Source organism: Onychomys torridus, chromosome 5 (genome assembly GCF_903995425.1).
Source record: "Onychomys torridus chromosome 5, mOncTor1.1, whole genome shotgun sequence".
NCBI classification, from domain to species: domain Eukaryota; kingdom Metazoa; phylum Chordata; class Mammalia; order Rodentia; family Cricetidae; genus Onychomys; species Onychomys torridus.
This window is the reverse complement of record NC_050447.1, coordinates 122,490,775-122,512,588: the sequence shown is the minus strand read 5'-3', so window position 1 is coordinate 122,512,588 and position 21,814 is coordinate 122,490,775. Positions and strand designations below refer to the sequence as shown.

The window sequence follows — 21,814 nt, the reverse complement described above, 5'->3', positions numbered from 1 at the left end:
AATACATGCATATAAAGACACACATACATCACACATCATACTGACACCTCTACACACATGGACCTGTACACACAGCTGAGAACATGTGTGTACCTCCACACATGGGAATACACATGTGGACAAATGTGAATATACTCGTTAGGAGGTTGTGGCACACACCCTTAATCCCAGCACTCAGGAGGCAGAGGCTGGCAGATCTCAGTTCAAGGCCAGCCTGGTCTACAGAGCGAGTTCTAGGACAGCCAGGGTTACACAGAGAAACCCTGTCTCAAACAACAGAAAACCAAACCAAATCAAAAAAAGAGGAGTGTACTCATCTATGCTTGCATATGTGATGTGAAGAAAACATGCAAGCACACTCCCATCCCCCTTCCTTCATCTCGCACCGCACCCTCAAATGCCCTTCTGCATGCTGCTCTGGGCTTTTTGTCTTCATTTTCTCACCTGGCGGCTAGATTCTGATAGTGGTCAACCATTCTGTGCTTTGTAGCTGATCAGGATGAAAGACAGCACATTGTCTGAGCAGGCCCTGCACTTAACAGGATCACAAGTACACACATACCTGTGTTGGGCGATACCCTACCACATCAGCTTTCAGTATTCTTCCCCCAGCAGCCCCGACTCAGCTGAGCGGCAGCTTCCACTGCCACAACACTCCTGCTGAGGACCATGACAACACAGCTAATGCCGGGGGCGGTAACCATCTCCAAATGAAATTCTGACTATACAAGTAATCTATACAAATCACTTGCGATATTTAAAGTGTTGCACACATGGCTGGAGTTGGTGCCTCTGGAATCTTGTTAGCCTGAAGGCCACCTTCCTTTCTTCCCCACCTCCCTCTCCCGCTCCATTCTCTCCTTGCTCTCTTCCTGTCTGTCTAGGTAGAAATGGTCACTCTAATGAGCAGTTGGCTCATTAAAAAGTAGAGCTGCTTGTCTAATTGGTTTTGCCCAATTAAACCTCAGCATTATGTCTTCCTAGGTTAAAATCACTCTTCGGAAAAATTGTTAGTGCAGAGCCAGCAAGACTTACCCCTCACTTGCCTTAAATCATCCGTGGACAGAGTACTCACTCTGAAATGCAACCCCTTGTGAAAATAGCTTGGTGTTTTGGTGGCAGATTGTAAAGCCTGTGGCTTTTGTAATCCGGAAGCAAAACCTCAAAGTGCTGTTTCCGGTTTTCATTCCTCACTGGCTGTCTGTGTGGGCAGGCTGCCTTGCCAAGAACCATCAGAGAAGGGCAGCCTCTGCACCTGCACACCAGAGTGGGTAGGGAATGACAGGGTTTGCTTCTGATGGTCTCACCAACCTTGCCTACTCCTGCCTCAGGCCAGGGGCACAGGAGGCCTGAGACCACATGCTGCTGTGTAGCAGGTGACAGTTTAAACATCATTCATGAAAACAATCCCAGCTCAGTCTTGCAGAATGAATTCAGGGACAAGCCACTACGCTTGTCTGCAGTGCTAGGGAGGTGGCATTTAGAGGTGTGCACGCTAAATTCTCCCTTTGTCCTCCCCAGCGGACAGCACTTTTGACAGTGGTCAGGGCTCCACTGTGTACTCAGACTCCCAGAGCAGCCAGCAGAGCATGGTGCTCAGCTCCCTTGTGGATACAACTCCAACCCCAGCCTCGTGTGTGTGCAGCCCCCCTGTGACTGAGGGGCCTGGCCTGACCCACAGCCTGCCTGCACTAGGGGCCTTCCAGCAGCCGGCCACTGTGGTAAGTTTGAGAGCTACCCCTGCTCTGTCCTCTTTGTCTCTTGTCTAGGCTGTGCTAAGTATGGTCACAGTTAGAGTGGCCTATAGTCGGCTCCCAGCCACATTTCCCTTGGGAGACTTGAGGATGCAGTCCATGGAGGGTCACCTTTGCTGGGAGCTGCAGAACTATAGATGTGAAGAACTCTTGAATAAAGAGTGTGGAGTATCTGGGAACACACCTTAGGGTCCCCATGGCTTGGGGAACCAACCCGCCTTATCCTGAGGTTATCACCAGTACCACACAGGTGTGTGATGCTAGCACATTGGGGTCTTTCCCAGTTTGTCCCAGAGATGACAGAAATGTATCATGTGTGATAATGGAACTTCAGATTTTTGTCTCTGCCCAGCCTCCTAGGGAATATCCAAGACCCCCTGGCATGTCTCCCTCAGGTAGTGGTAGCTGTTGAAAGTCAGGGGGATAAAAATGGGGCTGAAGCAGGGAGGCGTTTTCAGTATTTGTAGAAGGCAAGAAAGGCTCCAGCTTTGAGGATGCCTCATAGGCGGTGTGTAAGATCTGGGAAGTGGATGATGAAGGAGGGGTCAAGCAGGGCATTCATTTTATTTTCTTTGTGTCTGTGGTATATACAGGTACACACACCCTTGCATGTACACATGGAGGCCTGAGACCTGTGTCAGGAGTTTTTCAGACAGGGTCTCTCACTGAGTTTGGAGCTTGCTGGCTGGCCAGCAAGTCCCCAGGATCTTCCTGTCTCCTTCCTGCCTCCCAGCACTGAGAGCACAGGTGTGCTCTGCCAGCTGCCTTTTACCTAAGTGCTGAGGGTCCAAACTCACGTCCTTGTGTGTGTTCCCATGGCAGGCCCCGTGATTTCTGCCTTTTTCTTAAACATTGAAGAAAAATGCTTGTTTCATAGTCCTAAGAGCTCAGTTTGAGAATTTGCCTGTGACCTGGGTGGTGGAGCTGAGTCTTCAGAGGGTGATGTAGACCCCATGGGTGGGCTCTTGCTTCCCCTGTCATTTGGGAGCCCCCAGCTGGTAAGTTGGTAGCCCCAGTTATCACAGTCTTGGATTGTGGTGGCTTCTTGGCACTGGCTGAATGCTGATGCTGTGACTTGTGCTCTGCATACACAGGCTCTCTCTCTTCCCCGTGTCCACATAGCATTGAGCAGTTAGAAGGGCCCAGCAGGCTTTTTGGAAAAGCAGTTGACACAGTAGATTGTGATTGCCACTGCTTCCCTGAGCCCCAGGATTCGCTGTGATGTGCACATTTGCAATTTTGTTCATTTCACAAAATGAAGTGAGGTTTGATTTTAAATGGCCAGAACACCTCATGCAAGAGGACTTGCTGCTCCAGAGTCTGCTCAGCTGGGGCTGAGCCAGAATGTCCTGCCTGTCTCTCTCATACCTTCAGCCATGCTTAGGGCTACTTTGGGCCATGGGATGGACTACCAGGGCTATGGCTGCCCTGGTCCTCACCAGGCCCCTGCTGTCCTATGCATCCTCATTGATCCAGCCAATATCACCATCCACATGCAAATCATTAAACTGAGCAGAGAGCTCACAGTTGCAGACCTGGGGCCAGGGCTCTTGGCCTTCTTTCCCTGCCTCCTGACCTAAAGACAACTTAGACAGGATGGCTTGTGGAGGGTACATCCTGACCTCTTTGTATTTCCTGGAGAAGGCTGCTGTGGCAATGTAACTCTGGGGTCTGGTGGGGTAAACAGACAGGGGTGATGAGAAGGAGGAAATGGAAGACCATCAGATGTGAAGGGTCACTAGGCCCTGCCTGAGCTCCTGAGCCGTGTACAGTGGCCAGAGCTTATGCATGGACAGCCTGTCAGGTTGGGTCAACTCATTTGTCTATGGTTTTAGGTAAACCCAGCTTTGAGACTTGATCCCGCACGTGCCTGCTCCCCACATTCTTGCACAAAGCACCAGGAAAGGGGAAGTGAGAGTGTGTTTTAGAAAACCCTGCCCCTGTGCCATGCAACACATTCTAGAGAAGTCTGCTGGAGAGCAGTGGACATCGATTTCTCTTCCAAACCATGAACTTGTATTCAGATATGTTCCCCACAGCCCTCTGCTGCCAATGTCCTCATTGTTGTGAAGTAAATCCCAGACAACCAGAAATTTCCCCATAAATGCTACAGGCTCTGTCTCTGCACAGTGAGTATGCTTAGAGAGCTAAACATAGTAACATGGGGCTGCAGAGGACATAGGTTTGGTTCCCAGCACCCACATGGTGGCTTATGACCATCTGTATGTAACTCTAGTACCCTGGGATCTGATGCCTGATTCTGGCTGCCTCAGGTACCAGGCATGCACATAGTGCACAGACATATATGGAAGCAAAATATCATACACATAAAATTAAAAAAACAAAAACCAACACCCCCCAGAATATTGACAAAGTAGCAGCCATTCCTTAACCTCGGCATCCTCGGGCTGATTTCCTGTTCTTTTGCTAGCTGCGTGGACCAGTGCCCTCCCTATGTGGCCCTGTTTCTGTCCCCTAGTGGCTGAGTCTCAGAGGGCCTCTCCTTGCCAGGGCCTCCCTGTTCTGGTTTTGTTCCCATGCCTGTGTGTCCTGGTACCTTTCCAGCAGCCACAAACCCTATGTCCCATCTCTCCATAGTCTGAATTATCCATATTGGTTCATCCTTTGTAGTCGGAATCGTCTCTGTAAATAAGCTGCCCAACAGCTTATGGCCAAAGGAGTCTTTCTCCATGGTGCTGAAAAGCCTCAGTATGATCTTTTTGCATGGTTGCATAATTCTCCATTGGGCTTATGTTCTAGAACATTCCCTGGCTGGGAGCTGTGGCCATATGTGGCTTTTCAGTATTGTTGATGGCGTTGTAGGGCCACCACACCTGGCTTCTGCTGAGTCACCTTCCTGGGAACAAGGTTCTTGGTGGAGAGGGGGTTGGGCACTGGAATAAGAAGGACCAAGGGCAGCTGCTGAATATAGCCTTCACATTCTCTGCAGCCTGGCCTGTCAGTGGGCCCTGTGCCTCCCCCTGCCCGCCCTCCACTCATCCAGCAGCATTTTCCAGAACCCTCCATGAGCTTCACTCCTGTGCTACCACCGCCCAGCACCCCTGTGCCCACGGGCCCAAGCCAGCCAGCACCCCCAGTCCAGCAGGTGAGTGTGACACACCATTTTATCCCCTTAAATTGTCCCCTTATAGGGGATAGTTCTGTAGCCAAAGCCTGTGGCTTGGGTGAAGTATGGAGCCTGTGTGTGTGTGTGTGTGTGTGTGTGTGTGTGTGTGTGTGTATGTATGTTTCAAATCTGTAGTTTATAACGCAAGGCCTGCACATGAAAAACTCTACTTACTTCAAATTTTTAATAAGCTGGCTCCAAACTAGCAGGAACTTAGTGGTCTGTGTGTGTTTATGTGACTGGTATGTGGATGTATGTTGTGAATGTAGTTCACTGTGAGTATATGAGAGTTGTGTGTGAAAACATGCAGTTGTAAAGTTATGAAGGTGTATATATGCAAGTGATGTGGCTGTGTGTGTGAATCTGAGTGTGTATGTGGGGGGGGGTCATTGTGGATTTCTTTTGTGTCTGAGCACAAGACTCCCTTTTCTTCCACCAGCCTCTTCCAATGGCCCAACCACCTACCCTGCCACAGGTCCTGGCCCCGCAACCCGTGGGCGCTGTCCAGCCAGTGCCCTCTCATTTGCCTCCATACCTGGCTCCAACCTCCCAGGTAGTGGCCCCTGCTCAGCTGAAGCCTCTCCAGATGCCGCAGCCACCTCTGCAACCTCTTGCTCAAGTCCCTCCGCAGGTATCTCTGGTCTATAGCCTGCTCACCCCGCTCAGGACATGGGCTGGGCCTGTTCATGCATGTCATCAGGGGCTACTGGCTAGGGAGGTAGGCCTGGAGCATGATGTCATACCCTGTGTATTGCATGTCTAGTGCTTCGTGACTGCGCCTGTGACTACCACAGCAGGTCAGGGACCCTGGGGACAGTCCTTTGTCTGGTTTCCCTCTCCCTCTGGCTTCACCTCTGGGTTGAGAGTGGTGTAAATAGGGTCCCTCAGTAAATGGGTGAGGCAGCTGTCATCCAGTTGTCTACTCGATTGCCATCCAGGATGGGAAAAGGGTTAGTCCAGACAAGGACAGAGCTCTTCTTGTAACCACTGAGGGGGGATAGAAGCTCCCTGCTAGCTTCAGATGGTCGTCCTGCAGAGCTCCGAGCAGTCAGCTAGGGACAGCTCCTTCCAGGTGCATTTGTCACCGCGGGTGTCGTTTAGCTGTCTGTCACGTGCGTCACAGTGGATCTGTACATTCTTGTGCCCTCATAATGGCACAGAGCTGTAGTGAACATGATGCTTGTGAGCAAGCAGGAAAAGAGTGTTGCTTAAGGAAAGCTGTCGGGTCCACAGTGTTTAACCCACCACGTCAGGTACCACCTGGCAGTGGGAGAACAAACAGAAGGTTCTGGACTGTCTGCTGTTGAGATGACATTCCCTCATCTATCGAAGAAGGTTTGTACTGAGAACCCTACAAGGGGTTGGCTTCCATGGAGTTCATAGGATGAGACTTCAGGCTGATGAGATGCTAGGTGACCGGGCCAGCCTGGTACCTTTGATAGTCTCAAGTGTTTCCAAATGAAAATGCTCCAAAGCTCCTGAGCCCTGGGGTCATGCTCTGGTTCCTCTGATCTGAGTGCTCCTGACTCCTTCAGAGCCACCAGCCAGCCCCTTGGAGATTTGGACACACAGGTCCCTCCATGCTGGTGCCCAGGGAGAATCCAGAAGGCAGGTCTCTGGAACATGTTTATGCTTTCCAGTGACTTGCTTGGAATCATCTCAGCAGCAGCAGCTGTTTGGGAGACTGAGCCACTTGCCGCTGATGTTGCGGGTCCCTGACTAACATGCCACTATACCTTTTTCAGATGCCTCAAATGCCTGTGGTTCCCCCCATCACTCCCCTGGCAGGACTCGACGGCCTCCCGCAGACACTCACTGATCTGCCAGCTGCAAACATGGCCGCTGTGCCACCGCCTCAGTATTTCCCACCTGCTGTGATCTTGCCAAGTCTCACAACGCCCCTGCCCACATCACCGGCCCTGCCTCTGCAGGCTGTCAAGCTGCCTCATCCCCCTGGAGCACCCCTGGCTGTGCCCTGCCAGACCATCGTGCCAAATGCACCAGCTGCTATCCCTTTGCTGGCGGTGGCCCCGCAGGGTGTGGCTGCACTGTCCATCCATCCAGCAGTGGCCCAGATCCCAGCCCAGATCCCAGCTCAGATCCCAGCTCAGCCTGTGTACCCAGCAGCCTTTCCACAGATGGCACCTGGAGACATCCCACCCTCACCCCACCACACGGTGCAGAGCTTACGGGCCACCCCTCCACAGCTGGCCTCACCTGTGCCTCCTCAGCCTGTCCAGCCCAGTGTCGTCCATCTACCTGAGCAGGCTGCTCCAACCGTTGCCTCAGGGACCCAGGTAATCCACCTGTGGGAGTGGATCCACCTCTCACTGCCTGGAGACCCTCAGGGCCAGGCTCAAGAGACTAGAACCATTCCCTTCACAGGGCCATGGCTCCTGTTAGTACCTGGACTCAAGGGGCCGTAGCACTGTCAGGGAGCAGTTCTGTCCTGTGGTTAACCTTTCTTCTTTTTAAAACTTTTTAGATTGATTTAATTTTTATGTGTATGAATGTTTTGCCTCCATGTGTATTTGTACCATCTGTGTGGCTGCCTGGTGTTGGCAGAGGTCAGAAGAGGGTGTCAGACTCTCTGGAGCTAGAGTTATTGATGGTTGTGATCACCATGTAGGTGCTAGGGAATCAAACCCAGGTCCTCTCCAAGAGCAGCAAGTGCTCTCAACCTCTAAGCTGTCTCTCCAGCCCCTGGTTGACCTTTCTTATGAAGAGAACATTGGAGACAGAGGCCTGAGCCAGTGTGAGGTACTTGCTGCCTTCTCAGGAGCTGGAGCATCAGGATGGCTGAGGGATTCCATGCTCCTTCCCTGCCTCTGCTTTGTGGTGGAGGACTCCCTCACCCTCATGCCAGTGCTGGCAGTCCTATTGGCCTGAAGTGGTTCCTCTGTGGATACCAGGACTTGCATATAGCCCAGGCTAACCCAGAGGACAAAGCAAGGCAGAATGGGCATCCCTATTTGAACAGAGAGACAAGGCAGAGAATAGCGAGGGGTCTATGTTGCTGCCGGGCCGCCAGGTGGAAGAGGATTCTGGTGGGACAGGTAACTGCCCTGGTGTCAGGTGATGACTCCTACAGTGTGCCAAGCTGACAATGAAGGGATGCTGTGGTGTGTAGGGATATGTGCCTTGTGGCAGGAGCCTGCACAGGACATTCATGTTTGGAGTTCCTGTCTATTCTGTTTAAACCCAAATGAGGGGAAAGAAGAACAGACCTGATGCTTCCCACTTGAGAGCCCCTCATCAGAGGCCTTCTTTACTTGGGTGTCTTCCACTGGGGAAGATACTCTCTCCACCTGGCAGCCACCCCCCAACACACACACTTCAGCATCTCCCCATCTGACACTTTAACCTGGGAGTTCTCCAACCCTGACCTCACCCCAGCTCCGAGCCCTGACAGCTCTGAAGCTGAGGCATATCCCCTGCCATTTGAACCTCGGGTTCCTCTGATGTGGACCAGCATCTCCTGGCTTTGTCATGAAGAGTGAAGGGTCCGGGGGAGCGCTCTGGTGCCAGGTGCTATGTGAAGAGTGAAGGGTCCGGGGGAGCGCTCTGGTGCCAGGTGCTATGTGAAGAGTGAAGGGTCCGGGGGAGCGCTCTGGTGCCAGGTGCTACGTGGCTTAGTTTTGTGCTGCTCGCTCAGTGTGTATACAGCTCCTTCCATGTGATTTCTCACTACCTCGTTTCTGGAGGCATTTGTGTTTGGGGATGGACAGGAGTAGTGTTTATTGGCCAGCGGAAAGCATTTGTCTAAAAGGCAGTGGGAGGAACCACATCGGTCTTGTGTTCTTGAGTGAACAGCTAGAATGAGAAGGTGTCAAAGGTTACTAAGTTCACTGATGACCAGGGGTGAGGAGGCTAAGCAGCAGGAGAGCAGGGTCTCGTACCATCTGTGTGTTCTGGGCCTTGTTTTCTGCTGCTGGCCTTTCTGGGTTCTGGGATTGCTACAGACGGGTGGGTTCTTCAGCTGGCTGGCTGGTAGAGCTTCTAAAAGTTTATTTTATTTTTAATTTAAAAAAAATTATTTTTATTTTTAATTATGTGTATGTCTGTGTTTAGGTATGTTCATATATGTGAGTGGAGTTGCCACAGAAGCCAGAGGCATTGGATTCCTGTAGAGCTAGAGTTACAGGCTATTGTGAGCTGCCCAACTTGGATGCTGGGAACCATGCTTGGATCTTTTGCAAGAGCAGTATGTGCTCAACTACTGAGCCACCTCTCCAGGCCTGGTTTTTTACTTTTAAATTGCATTTATTTGTTCATGTAATAGGGGATGCTGCTTGTGTGTGCCACAGTACACATGTAGAGGTCATAGAACAACTTACAGAAGTTGATTTTTTCCTTCTACCATATGAGCCCTAGGAATCAAACTCAGGTCATCAGGCTTAGTGACAAGGCCTTTACCCACTGAGCCATCTTGCTGACTGTCTTAGATTACCATTGCTGTGATAAGACTCTATGACCAAAAGCACCTTGGGGAGGCGAGGGTTTACAGGCTTACACTTCTGCATCACTGTCCATCATCAAGGAAGTCAGGACAGGAACCCAAACAGGGCAGGAACCTGGAGGCAGGAGCTGATGCAGAGACCATAGAAGAGATGCTGCTTACTGGCTTGCTTCCCATGGCTTCCTCAGCCTGCTTTCTTATAGAACCCAGGACTACCAGCCCCGGGATGGCCCTACTCACAGTGGCTGAGCCCTTCCCTACCAATCACTCATTAAGAAAATGCCCTACAGGCTTGCCTACATCCTGAATTTATGAAGGCATTTTCTTAACTGAGCCTACCTCCTCTCTAAGGTGTCAGGTTGACAGAAAACTAACCAGGACACTGACCCTCTTCTAAAAAGAATTTTTAATTACATTAAGCTTCTAGAAGTTTATCGATGAGCTTGACTGGCTGCCCCACGGGCATCCCTTCCAGGAGAAGGTGTGTGTCCAGGAGCAAAGAGTCCTGAGAGACAAAATGACTGAATTTCCAGCCTCTTAGCCCACCTGGGGCCATGGATGGTGTGTTCTCGAACTGAAATCTATGGACCCTGTTTTCTCTTGATCTGACTTTTTACCCCCAGAGAACTATTGAAGAGAAACAACCACAGGGGAAAGTCAGCCATACTTCCACATCACCTTGTGAGATCTGGCAGGTGTTAAGCACTCTCAGGGTGCACCTGTGACTGGAACAGCTGCCCCAGGCTCTGAACTACATAGAAGGATAGGGAAGATGGAGGTTGATGTCACGAGGAGATAGCGGAGCCCGGCCTAGATACTAAGTGTGTGTTGCATTCTGACTCTTCTTCTGAAGTTCCTAGGAGTCTAGGCCTGTGCTCCCACACGGAAGTGTTTCAGGAGGCTCATGTCTGCATTCCAATTGTGCTCTAAGACAAGGATTACCTTTGGGGAACATGTGGATCCGAGAGAGACGTTCCTTATCTTCCCAAACCTGTGTGCTCACTGACCTATCTGGGCACAGCCTCCGCCACTGCTCCCTGGTACCCAGCCTGCACTCTCATCCCTTGTGCCCCCAGGTCCTGCTGGGCCACCCTCCTCCCTACACCGTGGATGCTGCTGCTCCGGTCCCTGCCGTGTCCCTGCCGCCTGCTGTCCTCTCCCCTCCTCTGCCAGATGCTCTGCTGCCTACTGCCCCCGAGGTCCTGCCCAAGCTCCCCAGCTCCCTGGCCCCCACAGTGGCTGCAGCCTCTCAAAGCGTGCCCACCCAGACCTCTACGCTACTCCCGCCAACAAACCCACCTCTGCCCACTGGGCCTGCGGTCGCTGGTCCCTGCCCTGCTGTCCAGCTCACGGTGGAAGTGGCTCAAGAGGTGTGTGCCCTTGTTCCCTGCTCAAGCTGCCTGGGGGCTCGGCTCTAGGGGGGTGAGGGTGGTGCAGTGTGCTCTGGGACAGCTACTCCAAGCCGCCCTGCCTCTCATTCTCCACTGGCCCACATCAGGAGGGAGAGCATGAATTTCAGAAATGGGTTTTCCTCAGAGAGTATGCACAGGGCACTCACAAACCCTGTGTGTCCTTTTAGAGGATTGATCAAAGTAGGTTAGCAATTTGTGGAAAGAAGCAACCCTGGGTTTCAGGACTCTGCTCGCCTCTAAGCCTTTCAAGATCATCCCGCCACACACTGGGCCCTGTGTGGAGAGCCTCAGAGGAGGTGGGGAGGCAGCTGCATGCTGTGTCTGGCCTCACCAAGGGGAGGTAGGTCAGCACAATGTAACCCTGTTCTTTTACTCTGGTTTTTATTTTAGGAGCAGGCCTCGCAAGACAAGCCCCCTGGCCCCCCACAGAGCTGTGAGAGGTACTGCTGGGGGGGGAGGCAGGCTTGGGAGCCAGCTTGGCCCAGCCCAGCACTGCTTGGCGCTTTCGTTCAGATCCTGCCCCAGTTTGCCAGAATGTCACCAGGACTTTTAAGAGGCATTGCCCCCCTTTTCCAAATCAGACCCAGTAGTGGCTCAGGGCCCATCTTTCTGGCTTTTGCTAATCCAGGATGAATCTTGGTTGTTGTCAGCCCCTGCTGGGCAATGGGTTCTGGCACTAGTCCTTGCCAGTCCAGGTTGAGTTCTGGTTGTGGTTGGTCCCTGCTGGGCTGTGGGTCCCAGCACTAATCCTTGTGCTGAGGACATTCCAGAAGGGAAAAGCATTAGGCAGAGTCTCAGTGGCCTCAGGTATGCCCAGACCCCGGTGTTCAGTTTTCTCCTCCTGTGCTCTGGGATGGTAGTGTCATTCTTATTGAGGTGGGTATGGGAGGTAGCTGTGGCCCTAAGTCCTGCTGGGCCACCCTCCTTCGTACACAGTCATCCCAGAAGACCGGATGTTGTATATGCAGCAAGTTCAGCAGACTCCACAGTCCTCACAGCAGCTTTAGAGTTCCTGATGTCTTGTTTGCTCAGATGGGGAAAATAAGGCATGCAGACCCATTTCAGAGGCAAAAGGCCTAGAGAACCACGATTATACAGCCCACCACCGGGAAGCTGGCACTTCCCTTGGGCCCATAGGTGGTTCAGGATGGGTAGTAGAGGAAGAGAGCTCTTGGGATCCCCTTGCAAGCTGGGTACTATCTCTGTAGGTCACAACTTTAGCCACTTAAGTTTTAAAGCCCCAAGGCTAGACTGATTAGAGTGGATTTTCTGCTTATCCAGGGATGCTGTTAACATTCTCGGTTTTCCCCTCAGCTTTGGAGGTTCTGATGTTACCTCTGGAAGAGACCTGAGTGACAGCTGTGAAGGCACCTTTGGAGGGGGCAGGCTGGAGGGTAGGGCTGCCCGGAAACACCACCGTAGGTCCACTCGTGCGCGCTCCCGGCAGGAGAGGGCCAGCCGGCCTCGGCTCACTATTCTGAATGTGAGTGGCTGTGGTTTGGGGCACATGGGTGTGAAGTCCTCTGCAATCTGATCATGACTTCCTGCAGGTGTGTAACACGGGAGACAAGATGGTGGAGTGTCAGCTGGAAACGCATAACCATAAGATGGTGACTTTCAAGTTTGACCTTGATGGGGATGCTCCTGATGAGATCGCCACATACATGGTAAGGCTAGGTCAGGGGATGAGGCCACCTCCTTGAGGTCCTTAGACTCTTGTAGGAGTTAACATGTTGAGTTCAGTGGAGGTGTTTGGGGGCCCATGGGTTAGGCCCAGAGCCTAACAGCTGTCCCCGGAGCTGTGGGTATCCAGGTAGAAGAATATCAGCTTCCTGCAGGTGGTTTCTGTGGGCTCTTCCCCAGGCTCCTGTGTGAGCCACACCTCTTCCTGTCCTCGAGAAGAATAGGAGGAATTTGCCAGGTGACCTGGATAAGCAATGGAAACTGCGTCCCAGAATTTAAGGTCCTGCAGTCCCTGCTTAGAGTTGTCTGTCAGCCTCCCTGGTTTCTGAAAGTACAGACCCAAGCCCTGTACTCCTTCCCTGGTCCCTGTACCTTTGCCAGCACCTCCACCTGCAGCCAACCCTCCCTGCTGGAGAGAGCCCACCGGGAGCCCCTTTTTACCCACAGACTTCTTTAGTTTCCTTGCCTATGTTACCAGACAATACTGCTCTGTCCCCAGCACTTAGCCCTACTAGAAGTGGAGAACTTGGGTCTCAAACTGTCTATGAATGTGCAGAAGACATTGACTGGCAGGATGGACTCACCCATCTCACAGGCCACAAGAATGTATTACAGAGATTCAGCTTATATTAAAGCCATACCTAGAAATTTCAAGGTATTTTTCTAGAGGAAGCCATCTATCATGGACTATTTGGTATTATTTAGCTTTTAATATTTCAGCTGTCTTCTGCTATGAAATTCTTGTGGGCCCATACACTGCTAGACCATATTGGCAAACATTGTAAGCTTTTCAGACTAATCCTCTAGGTAACTAACTGCCCCGCAGAGCCTAGGAGACAAGCAGGCTGTAGATGCACAGCTTTGTTTCTTGTGCAAATGAAGCTCAGACCATCCCTTGCCTTCAGGCCTAGTAGCATTGCAGAGCCATTGACTGAGGACAACAAGGGCTTTTTGCCATCTGAACATGTGGGATGTAAACTGGCCCGGTCTGATTGAGAGTTGTATGTGGGTAGTCACGGCTGCTCTTGTTAAGATGTTATGTGATGTGATTGTTATGCTTGGAGGAAAGCAGTCCATAGCATATGCACTTTATGTTATTTATGCATGTGTGCACACTGGGTGTGTAGACTGTAAGACAACTTTAGGTGCCATTTCTTAGGCACCTCCTCAAGCATGGAATTACAAGGATGCCACCACATATGACTTTTTTCTTTTTTTCTGTGTGAGTCCTGGGTATCAAATTCAAGTCTTTGTACTTGCAGGGCAAAAACATTTCTAGACTGAGCTATAGAAGCAAAATAATAATGCAAAAAATGCCCATGAAGTGGTCCCCCAGCCTCTGTCTGCCATGCTGCCCACTTACCCTGTTTCTGCAGTTCCCCTGCTTGCTCTCACAGCACAGTGATTAGGAATTCTGTGTCCACATGTTCCTGTCCGCTTGTTTTCAGTAGCTTGTTGTGTGTGTGTGTGTGTGTGTGTGTGTGTGTGTGTGTGTGTGTGTGCGTGTGCACATGCACGCAAATGCATGTATATGTGTGCTTATCTTCTCCAGCACACACACATGAAAGGCCCCTGCACAGTTTCTTGGTTAGTTGTTAACTTGTTGAGCTTTGTAAACTTGCATCTTTTTAGTCTTAGGGCCCAGATGCCCTGACCCTCCCTCCTCTCATTCTGTTGGTTTTTTTCTTGTGAACTGTAGAGAGGATTGAATCACACATTTTAAATCCAAGTTATCTGAAAGCTTTTCCCCAACTAAGCAGGATGTAAGTGCACAGACAGTCCATATTCAGTCCCTGCTTCCTGATGGCGCTCTGCCTTGTTCCCTGTTCCTGCGTTGGGGTTGGAGGCATTAGGAGGCTCCAGGGAAGCACAGGTGTAGATGGTGGATGGGGTGCTGTGTTAGGTACTTGTCTCCAGGGAAGCACAGGTGTAGATGGTAGATGGGGTGCTGTGTTAGGTACTTGTCTCCAGGGAAGCACAGGTGTAGATGGTGGATAGGGTGCTGTGTTAGGTACTTGTCTCCAGGGAAGCACAGGTGTAGATGGTAGATGGGGTGCTGTGTTAGGTACTTGTCTCCAGGGAAGCACAGGTGTAGATGGTAGATGGGGTGCTGTGTTAGGTACTTGTCTCCAGGGAAGCACAGGTGTAGATGGTAGATGGGGTGCTGTGTTAGGTACTTGTCTCCAGGGAAGCACAGATGTAGATGGTGGATGGGGTGCTGTGTTAGGTACTTGTCTCACGGCATGGTGTTGAAGGCCATGGCAACGGGAGCTGCTCACACTGTACTACAGTCAAGAAGCAGAGTGAGGAATGCTGGTGCCCAGCCACCCTTTCCCTTTGCATTCAGTCTGGAACTCTAGTCCACGAACATGCCTCCCACATTTACAATGACTCTTCCCACCTCAGTAAGCCTGAGGTAGGAACTCTATCATAAACGTGCCCAGAGGTTTATCTCCTAGGTGATTCCAAGTCCTTTGATTTCGGTAATATTAATCTTCACAGGTGTTGTTCAGACAAGCATTGCCCCATTTGGGCCCATCTTACTGCTTGAGGGATGCTCCATTGCTTGGGTCGTGGGCTCATTACCCTGGTAGACCATTGTAAAGAGGAAACCAGGTGTTTGAATTAACTTGGCTTTGATTTAAATTTATACTTGAACCCTGAAATTTTAGGGTTTTCTCTGTTTTATTTTTAAATTTATTTTTTATCTTTTTAATTTCTTTTCTTTTTTTTGTTTTGAGACAAGGTTTCTCTGTGTAGCTTTGCGCCTTTCCTGGAACTACACTCTGTAGCCCAGGCTGGCCTTGAACTCACAGAGATCCGCCTGCCTCTGCTTCCCAAGTGCTGGGATTAAAGGCGTGTGCCACCACCGCCTGGCTGATTTCTTTTGAAAAAGAAGAAACACCTATCAGGAAACTGTAGGAGCTTTGTTTCGTTTTGCACAGATTTAGAACACTCCATATGCTCTTGCATGCCTCTGCCTGTGTCACACACCTCTGCACTCTGCCCTTGGGCAGCCTTGGCCTCACCAGGGAGAGTGGCCATGCTCCAGGGGTGTTGCCTAGGTGGCTGGGAGAAATCTGCACTTCAGCTACAGGGCCACCCACAGAGGACGGATGGTCCAGGCATGTTTGAAGCTACACATTTGTATGGATGGGAAGAAATGCTGTGGTTAGAAAGGGCAGAGTACTGGAGACCCCAGGGAAAGAGGAAGCTGACTTCTCTTCTGGAGCTCTTTGTTCGGGGAGGGGCAAATCATGCTGAATCTGCCTGAGGTAGCTAAGACACAGTGGGCCAAGGTCACCCACAGGAACGGCTGTATTCTGGCGAGCCCAGCCCAGAGGCCCTGATATCCAGGTTTTAGTGCCTTCCAGTCTCCCCCACACCCCAGGCCTGGGCTGCTTTTGTCCCCACTGCTGAGTGAAGGGTGGAAGACAATCATTCCACAAGAGCTCCTTGGCCATGAGGAGCCAGCCAGTGGGGGCATTTTGGAATTGTGGGTTCCTGGCCTGCCAGGAGGACCGTTTCTGACGTGAGTGGATGCTGCACAGTCCTGTGCTTGGCTGCTGAGATCCAAGACTGTTATCTGGAGAGATGGTGGTGCTGTTCTTAGTGGGACAGCAGCAAGGCTAGGACCAGACATCCACCTACAGTGTCAGTTCAGCTGAGTCCAGCTTGGCCAACTAACTTGGAAAGAGCTGTCTGGACTTCACATTTGAAGAGCCATGTGGCTATAGGGCAAGAGCTCTGTGAAGATGACTTGTGAAGAAGGTCAGTCGCAAAGATTTCTGGGGAACCAGTCACAGTGGTGCGTGCCTTTAACCTCAGCACTTGGGAGACAGAGGCAGGGTATCTATGTGAGTTAGAGGCTAGCCTGGTGTATGTTGTGAGTTCCAGGACAGCCAAGGCTACTCAGTGAGACCCTGTCTTAAAATAATTGATGATGATGATGATGATGATGATGATGATGATGATGATGATTCTAGGGAAAATAGGTGTAGCTCCTTGTCTAGTGCTGTGTCCCAATTAGGCGCTTCCCCTAGAACCAGGACTAGTGCACCTATCTTTCTTGGAGATTGTTGGGCTAGCCTGGGGTCCCATGACCAGCTCTTGCTCTAAGAAGCAGCGCCACATGGGACTATCTGGTTGTGTGGGATAGTGTTTTCTGCCTCAACTGCATTCCTGTGTCTCTGGGGCCATCCCTTGGCCGTTCAGCTCTGACCAGGGGACACAGCCTTTGTCATGCCTTCCCTTGGGACCTAGGGCAGGAGAGAGGTTTGTATATCCCCTATAGAGCCCTCATGCAGTCATGGTCTATGGAAGGTTGTCACCAGCAGTCCCGTGTCCCTTTGCAGGTAGAGCATGACTTCATCCTGCCCGCCGAGCGAGAGACATTCATCGAACAGATGAAGGATGTCATGGACAAGGCAGAAGACATGCTCAGTGAGGACACAGATGCTGATCATGGCTCTGATACAGGGACCAGCCCTCCACACCTGGGTACCTGTGGTCTGGCCACAGGGGAGGTGAGAGCCTAGGTCCCCAGGGCATGTTGGTAGAGGCAGTAGGCAGGAGGTTCAGAAATAAGCTCTCAGTGAGCATGGCTGCTGACCTGCAATCCATTTCCCTCATGCAGGAGAACGGACAGTCCCAAGCCAACGCCCCTGTCTATCAGCAGAATGGTAAGCCTGTCCCGGCAGCTGTCTGTACCTGGCAGAGTAACCAGCCTTAGGGAAGAGCCATTTCCCCGCACCCTCTAAAGCAGGCATTTGACTGAAGGTCCCTGTTGGGCATAGCAGCAAGGACTTGGGCCACTGCACTGGAAGGAGTGTGGCAGTGGTGATGAGGCTCTCTCAGCTGGTAATGGCTACCCTGACCCAGCAGCCACTAACTACTAGCTGCCATCACTTCCTTCAAGGCTGGTGCTACAGGCACCCCAAGAACTTAATCAGGCTCCTCTGAGAGTCTGCAGCTGCCAGTGAGGCTCCCTGAGCTGAGTTCCCACCCTATGTCCTTCTGGTTGAGAGGAGCAGATAGAAGCCCTTCCCTAAGCTTCCTTATCAAGGGGCCTGGCGGGCCACCTGAGTCATGGAGAGGAGCTGAATCCCCTGCCCACTCCTTCTGGAGGAGGCTCCATGGGTGCAATGACTTCCTAAAGCTTGTCATGGGGTCTGGTACAGTAGTAGGGTCCCTGGCCTAGGGTGCTGGCTCCCTCTCAGCACCTCTTTATGCTCTGTTTCTCAGTCTTGCACACGGGGAAGAGGTGGTTTATCATCTGTCCAGTGGCTGAACACCCAGCAACAGACACTTCTGAGTCATCACCCCCACTTCCTCTAAGCTCCTTACAGCCAGAAGCCAGCCAAGGTAGGAGTACACAGAGCCCAGACCCCCTTCTGTGGCAACCTGGGAGTTCCCGTCCATGCAGGCCTGTCCTAGAATGTGTTGGGTACCCGGCATCGTGCAAGGGGCTGCTGCCACTCCATGCTGCCCTCCAAAGGGCAGCTGGCAGGGCCATGTTGCTCTTTCTCTGTTTTCTCCTGGATCAGCCACCAGACAGCATGGGCTTGAGCTGGCCGAATTATCTTCACCACTCGGGTGATGGTATGCTGATGGGCTCAGTACTACCTAGCAATCCTCCTGCCAGTCCTTGTCACCTTGCAGTACACCCACGGTGAACAGGCTCTCTGAACCCTGCTTTGCATGGGGAGGTGGGACTCTGAGGCCACCTAATTCTCAGTTGTCATGTGGATGGTGGTGCTATTCATCTGCTCCTGAGGCTGCTTGCACCTATCCCCACAGATGTCTGTAAACTTACCCTTCAGCACTGTTGGTTAAATCTTGATTTTTATGATACTTAGAAGGATGAACTAGTCATTGGAACAAACTTGCGGTTTAATTCTTCATCACTTGGCAAGAAAGAGCTGATCACTAAATAACATGGGTTTCCATCATGCCACATTCATAAAAGGATATGTAAATCAGTCTTTTCTCTTTATTATACGTTTCCAGTGAATTCCTTTGTGCCACTGGGAAAAGCTCATCTTAATAGTAAAACCCAGTGAGCTATACACTGAGAGGAGGTGTGTTCTAGCCAGGGGCATGGGCTCAGCCTAGCCTGAGAAGCCAGGGGCCAGTAACTTACTTTCAAAACGAGGATCTCTTCACACATTCCATCTTCCTTTTCTTCTACATGGATGCTCCATGGTCCAAGGAAAGCCCTGTCACAAGGCAGATAAATTTCAATGTGTCATGGGGTAGAAGGACTGTGGAGTACCACAGTGTGGGGCTAAGAGTACAGAGTTAAACCCTCACCCTTATCTACATACTGAGTGATCCTGGAAACTATTCATAGCAAGTTTGTATATGGTGGGGGTCTTGAATGGAGAAGTGGATGACAGATGTGTTCATTTGAATTAACTATCCACAGAGGAGGACCAAAAAAACTTGATGAGTTATAAAAACTACACTTTAAAGGCACTGGAAACCTGAAGACAGTGAAAATGTATCAGACCCTAGTTAGTTAGTAGGGAGCAGAAGCCAGATCCAAGCCCAGTCTTGGTCCCTTTGCTGTTGAGAGCACCTCCCATCCTGCAGGAATGCCTGAGTAAGCCTGCAACTGTCACACTGTAGAGAGAAGAGGTCTAAAGTGCAGGCACTCTGTGTGACCCTGCTGCAGCTGTGTCCCAGTGAGGGCAAGGCCTGCTGAAAGAGGCAGGCCTGCAGAGAGGAACTCTGGTGCCTAAGGAGCTCTATGGGGCGGTAGCAAGTTGTGGAGGCCTGCAGCTAGCTGAACCTCGAGAGCTCTAGAGCTACAGGAACACACACCTGAAGCCCACTGATTTTCTTCTTTTTTCTTTTTTTTTTTTTTGTTGTTGTTGTTGTTTTTTGGGACAGGGTTTCTCTGTGTAGCTTTGCACCTTTCCTGGAACTCACTTGGTAGCCCAGGCTGGCCTAGAACTCACGGAGCTCTACCTGCCTCAGCCTCCCAGTGCTGGGATTAAAGGCGTGCGCCGCCGCCACCACCACCCTCCTGCTCATTTTCTTATGTTCTCTGCTGCCTGGCCCACTTGGCACAGTCATAACCCTGGCTGGTTTCTGACCAGTGGTTCAGAGCAGGAAATCCAAGGGCATTCCAATTAGCATATAAAACTGGGAACTAAGCTAAGGGATAAACCCCACCTAAGTTCCTGACTGGCCTCTAAGTGACTGTACCAGTTTCAAATAGATTAGTTCTACATAGTGTTGAAAATTGAACCAGCTTGTAACCATGACCCATGGAAAGCAGTCTGCCATTTGCAGGTTACTACTCCTGGTCATGTTGGTCATCTGCTAAAGCAAAAATACCATTGCATTCACCATATGCATATGCATTCACCATAGCAGCCAATAAACAAACAAACAAACAAACAAACAAAACCCCCCCCAAAAAAAAAACAACCTTTAAGATTTCATATGTTATTCAAGATATTGAAAATAGAACCAAAATTACTTGGTGAGTAGAAACCTAGGAAATGTTAGCTTCATGGGAAAAGCCATGTAATAAGTAACAAAGTGAGACAGATATTGGATGATCCAGAAGCTCAAAGCAGCCATTATAAATGTGTCTGGACAATCACAAACATTCTTGAAATAAATCTTAAGGAAAAGGTGTCAGTGAAGAACAGATACAGGGAAGAAACAAATGCATGCAAGTTTTAGCGCTAAAAATTAAAATAGCCAAATTATCTGACTGGAACACAGGGAAGAAAAGTAGGGTGAAGTAGTAGAGTTTCCAGGATCTGCCAAAGCGTCTGACATGCCAGAGTTCAGGAGAGGAAGAAATACAGAAAAAAGATGTAGAGAAATTAATGCTGAAGCACCTGAGATTGGCCAGGGGCGGAACCTGGGTACTCAGGAAGCTAAGCAAACTCCAAGCAGGCGAGACTGGAGAACACAGTGCCTGAACACAGCGTCGGTCTACTAGAAACTAAAAAGGAAAAGGTGAAGGCAGCCAGCAGAATGATGTGTCCCCTAAAGGAAGGGGAATCCACATGGCTGCAGGTTTCTCAGCAGAAACCATGGTGTCCAGAAGTATGCCGATAGCATTTGAAGGATGGTGAAAGGAAAGGCTGATGACCAAGCTCTGTCTTCAGAGAAAATGCCCCTTGGAAACAGAGATACACTGTTGCCATTCTCAAATAAAGATGGCTAAGAGAATTTGCTGCCAGTGCACCTACCTCACAAGATTCAGGATCTTCAGACAGAAGGGAGATAATTATAGGTAGTACCATCAGGACGAAGGAAGAACAACTCTGTGTGTGTGTGTGTGTGTGTGTGTGTGTGTGTGTGTGTGTGTGTGTGTGTGACCATTCTCTTCTTGAGTCCTTTGAAGCGTGGCAGTTGAAATTTCAGACCCGGAAGAGCAGATGAGCTTTCCATGTATGTAGATAAGTAACACAGCTACAAGAAGGCAGGCAAAGTGAGCTTGTGTTTGTAAGGTTTCTGCGTTCCAGCTCAAGTGCTCTGAGTGGAGTGTATGTTCCAACCAAGTCTGAGAAGATTGCAGAATTGACAATGTGCTTTGGAATTCCTAGCATAACCATTAAAAGGATTGTTCAAAAAGATATACTCAAAATCCTAATAGATAAAATCAAATCACCTAAAAGAAAGAGAGGAGAGAGAAAATGAAGACAAAAAAGAAGTAATCTTAAAAAACAGAGGGGAAGAAAATCCCTAGGAAACAATAGAATAATAGACTTTAAGCAGGTAAAATACCATGTCTCGATGAAATGACACAGATTATAAAAATGGGGTAAGAAACCCAACAACTTGAATTAAATAGCTGTGTCTACTAGAAACTTAAAAAGTATATTAGATAAACAGATGGGTGAGGGCTGGAGAGATGGTTAGGAGTGGTTAAGATCACTTGCTGCTCTTGCAGAGGACCTAGGCTTAGTCCCCAACACCATGCAGTGGCTCACAACTGCCTGTAACTTCACTTCCAGAAGATCCAACACCCTTGTTTGGCCTTCACAGGCACCAGGTGTGCATGATGAGGTTCACATCTATGTTACATGTGGGCAAACATTCATATACATAAACTTTTTTTTTTTTTTTAAAGAAAATATGTAAGCTGGGTGGCAATGGCTCACGCCTTTAATCCCAGCACTCAGGATGCAAAGCCAGGTGGATCTCTGTGAGTTCAAGGCCAGCCTGGTCTACAGAGTGAGATCCAGAACAGGCACCAAAACTACACAGAGAAACACTGTCTCAAAAAACACAACAACAACAACAAAAAGGTCATGTTCCCCATTCACTAAAGGATCGCTTTCCAAAAGCACATTGAGAGCCCTAAACATGAGTGTATCTAGTAACAGGACTTCAAACCTACCAGAACTAA

The 21,814-nt window shown here is 50.2% G+C and overlaps 1 protein-coding gene across 7 annotated transcripts in view; it reads left to right on the top strand.

Annotated features, from left to right (window-relative positions):
- Wnk2 (WNK lysine deficient protein kinase 2) overlaps positions 1-21,814 on the top strand; it is a 114,244-nt gene that overhangs the window by 64,390 nt on the left and 28,040 nt on the right. For all 7 annotated transcript variants that reach the window (XM_036188045.1, XM_036188043.1, XM_036188039.1 and 4 more), the window contains exons 9-19: positions 1,522-1,721; positions 4,705-4,860; positions 5,321-5,512; positions 6,627-7,178; positions 10,417-10,710; positions 11,143-11,192; positions 12,067-12,235; positions 12,303-12,419; positions 16,791-16,961; positions 17,072-17,117; positions 17,680-17,799. In XM_036188045.1, the coding sequence (XP_036043938.1) occupies positions 1,522-1,721; positions 4,705-4,860; positions 5,321-5,512; positions 6,627-7,178; positions 10,417-10,710; positions 11,143-11,192; positions 12,067-12,235; positions 12,303-12,419; positions 16,791-16,961; positions 17,072-17,117; positions 17,680-17,799 (2,067 nt within the window). The remainder of the gene's footprint in view (positions 1-1,521; positions 1,722-4,704; positions 4,861-5,320; positions 5,513-6,626; positions 7,179-10,416; positions 10,711-11,142; positions 11,193-12,066; positions 12,236-12,302; positions 12,420-16,790; positions 16,962-17,071; positions 17,118-17,679; positions 17,800-21,814) is intronic.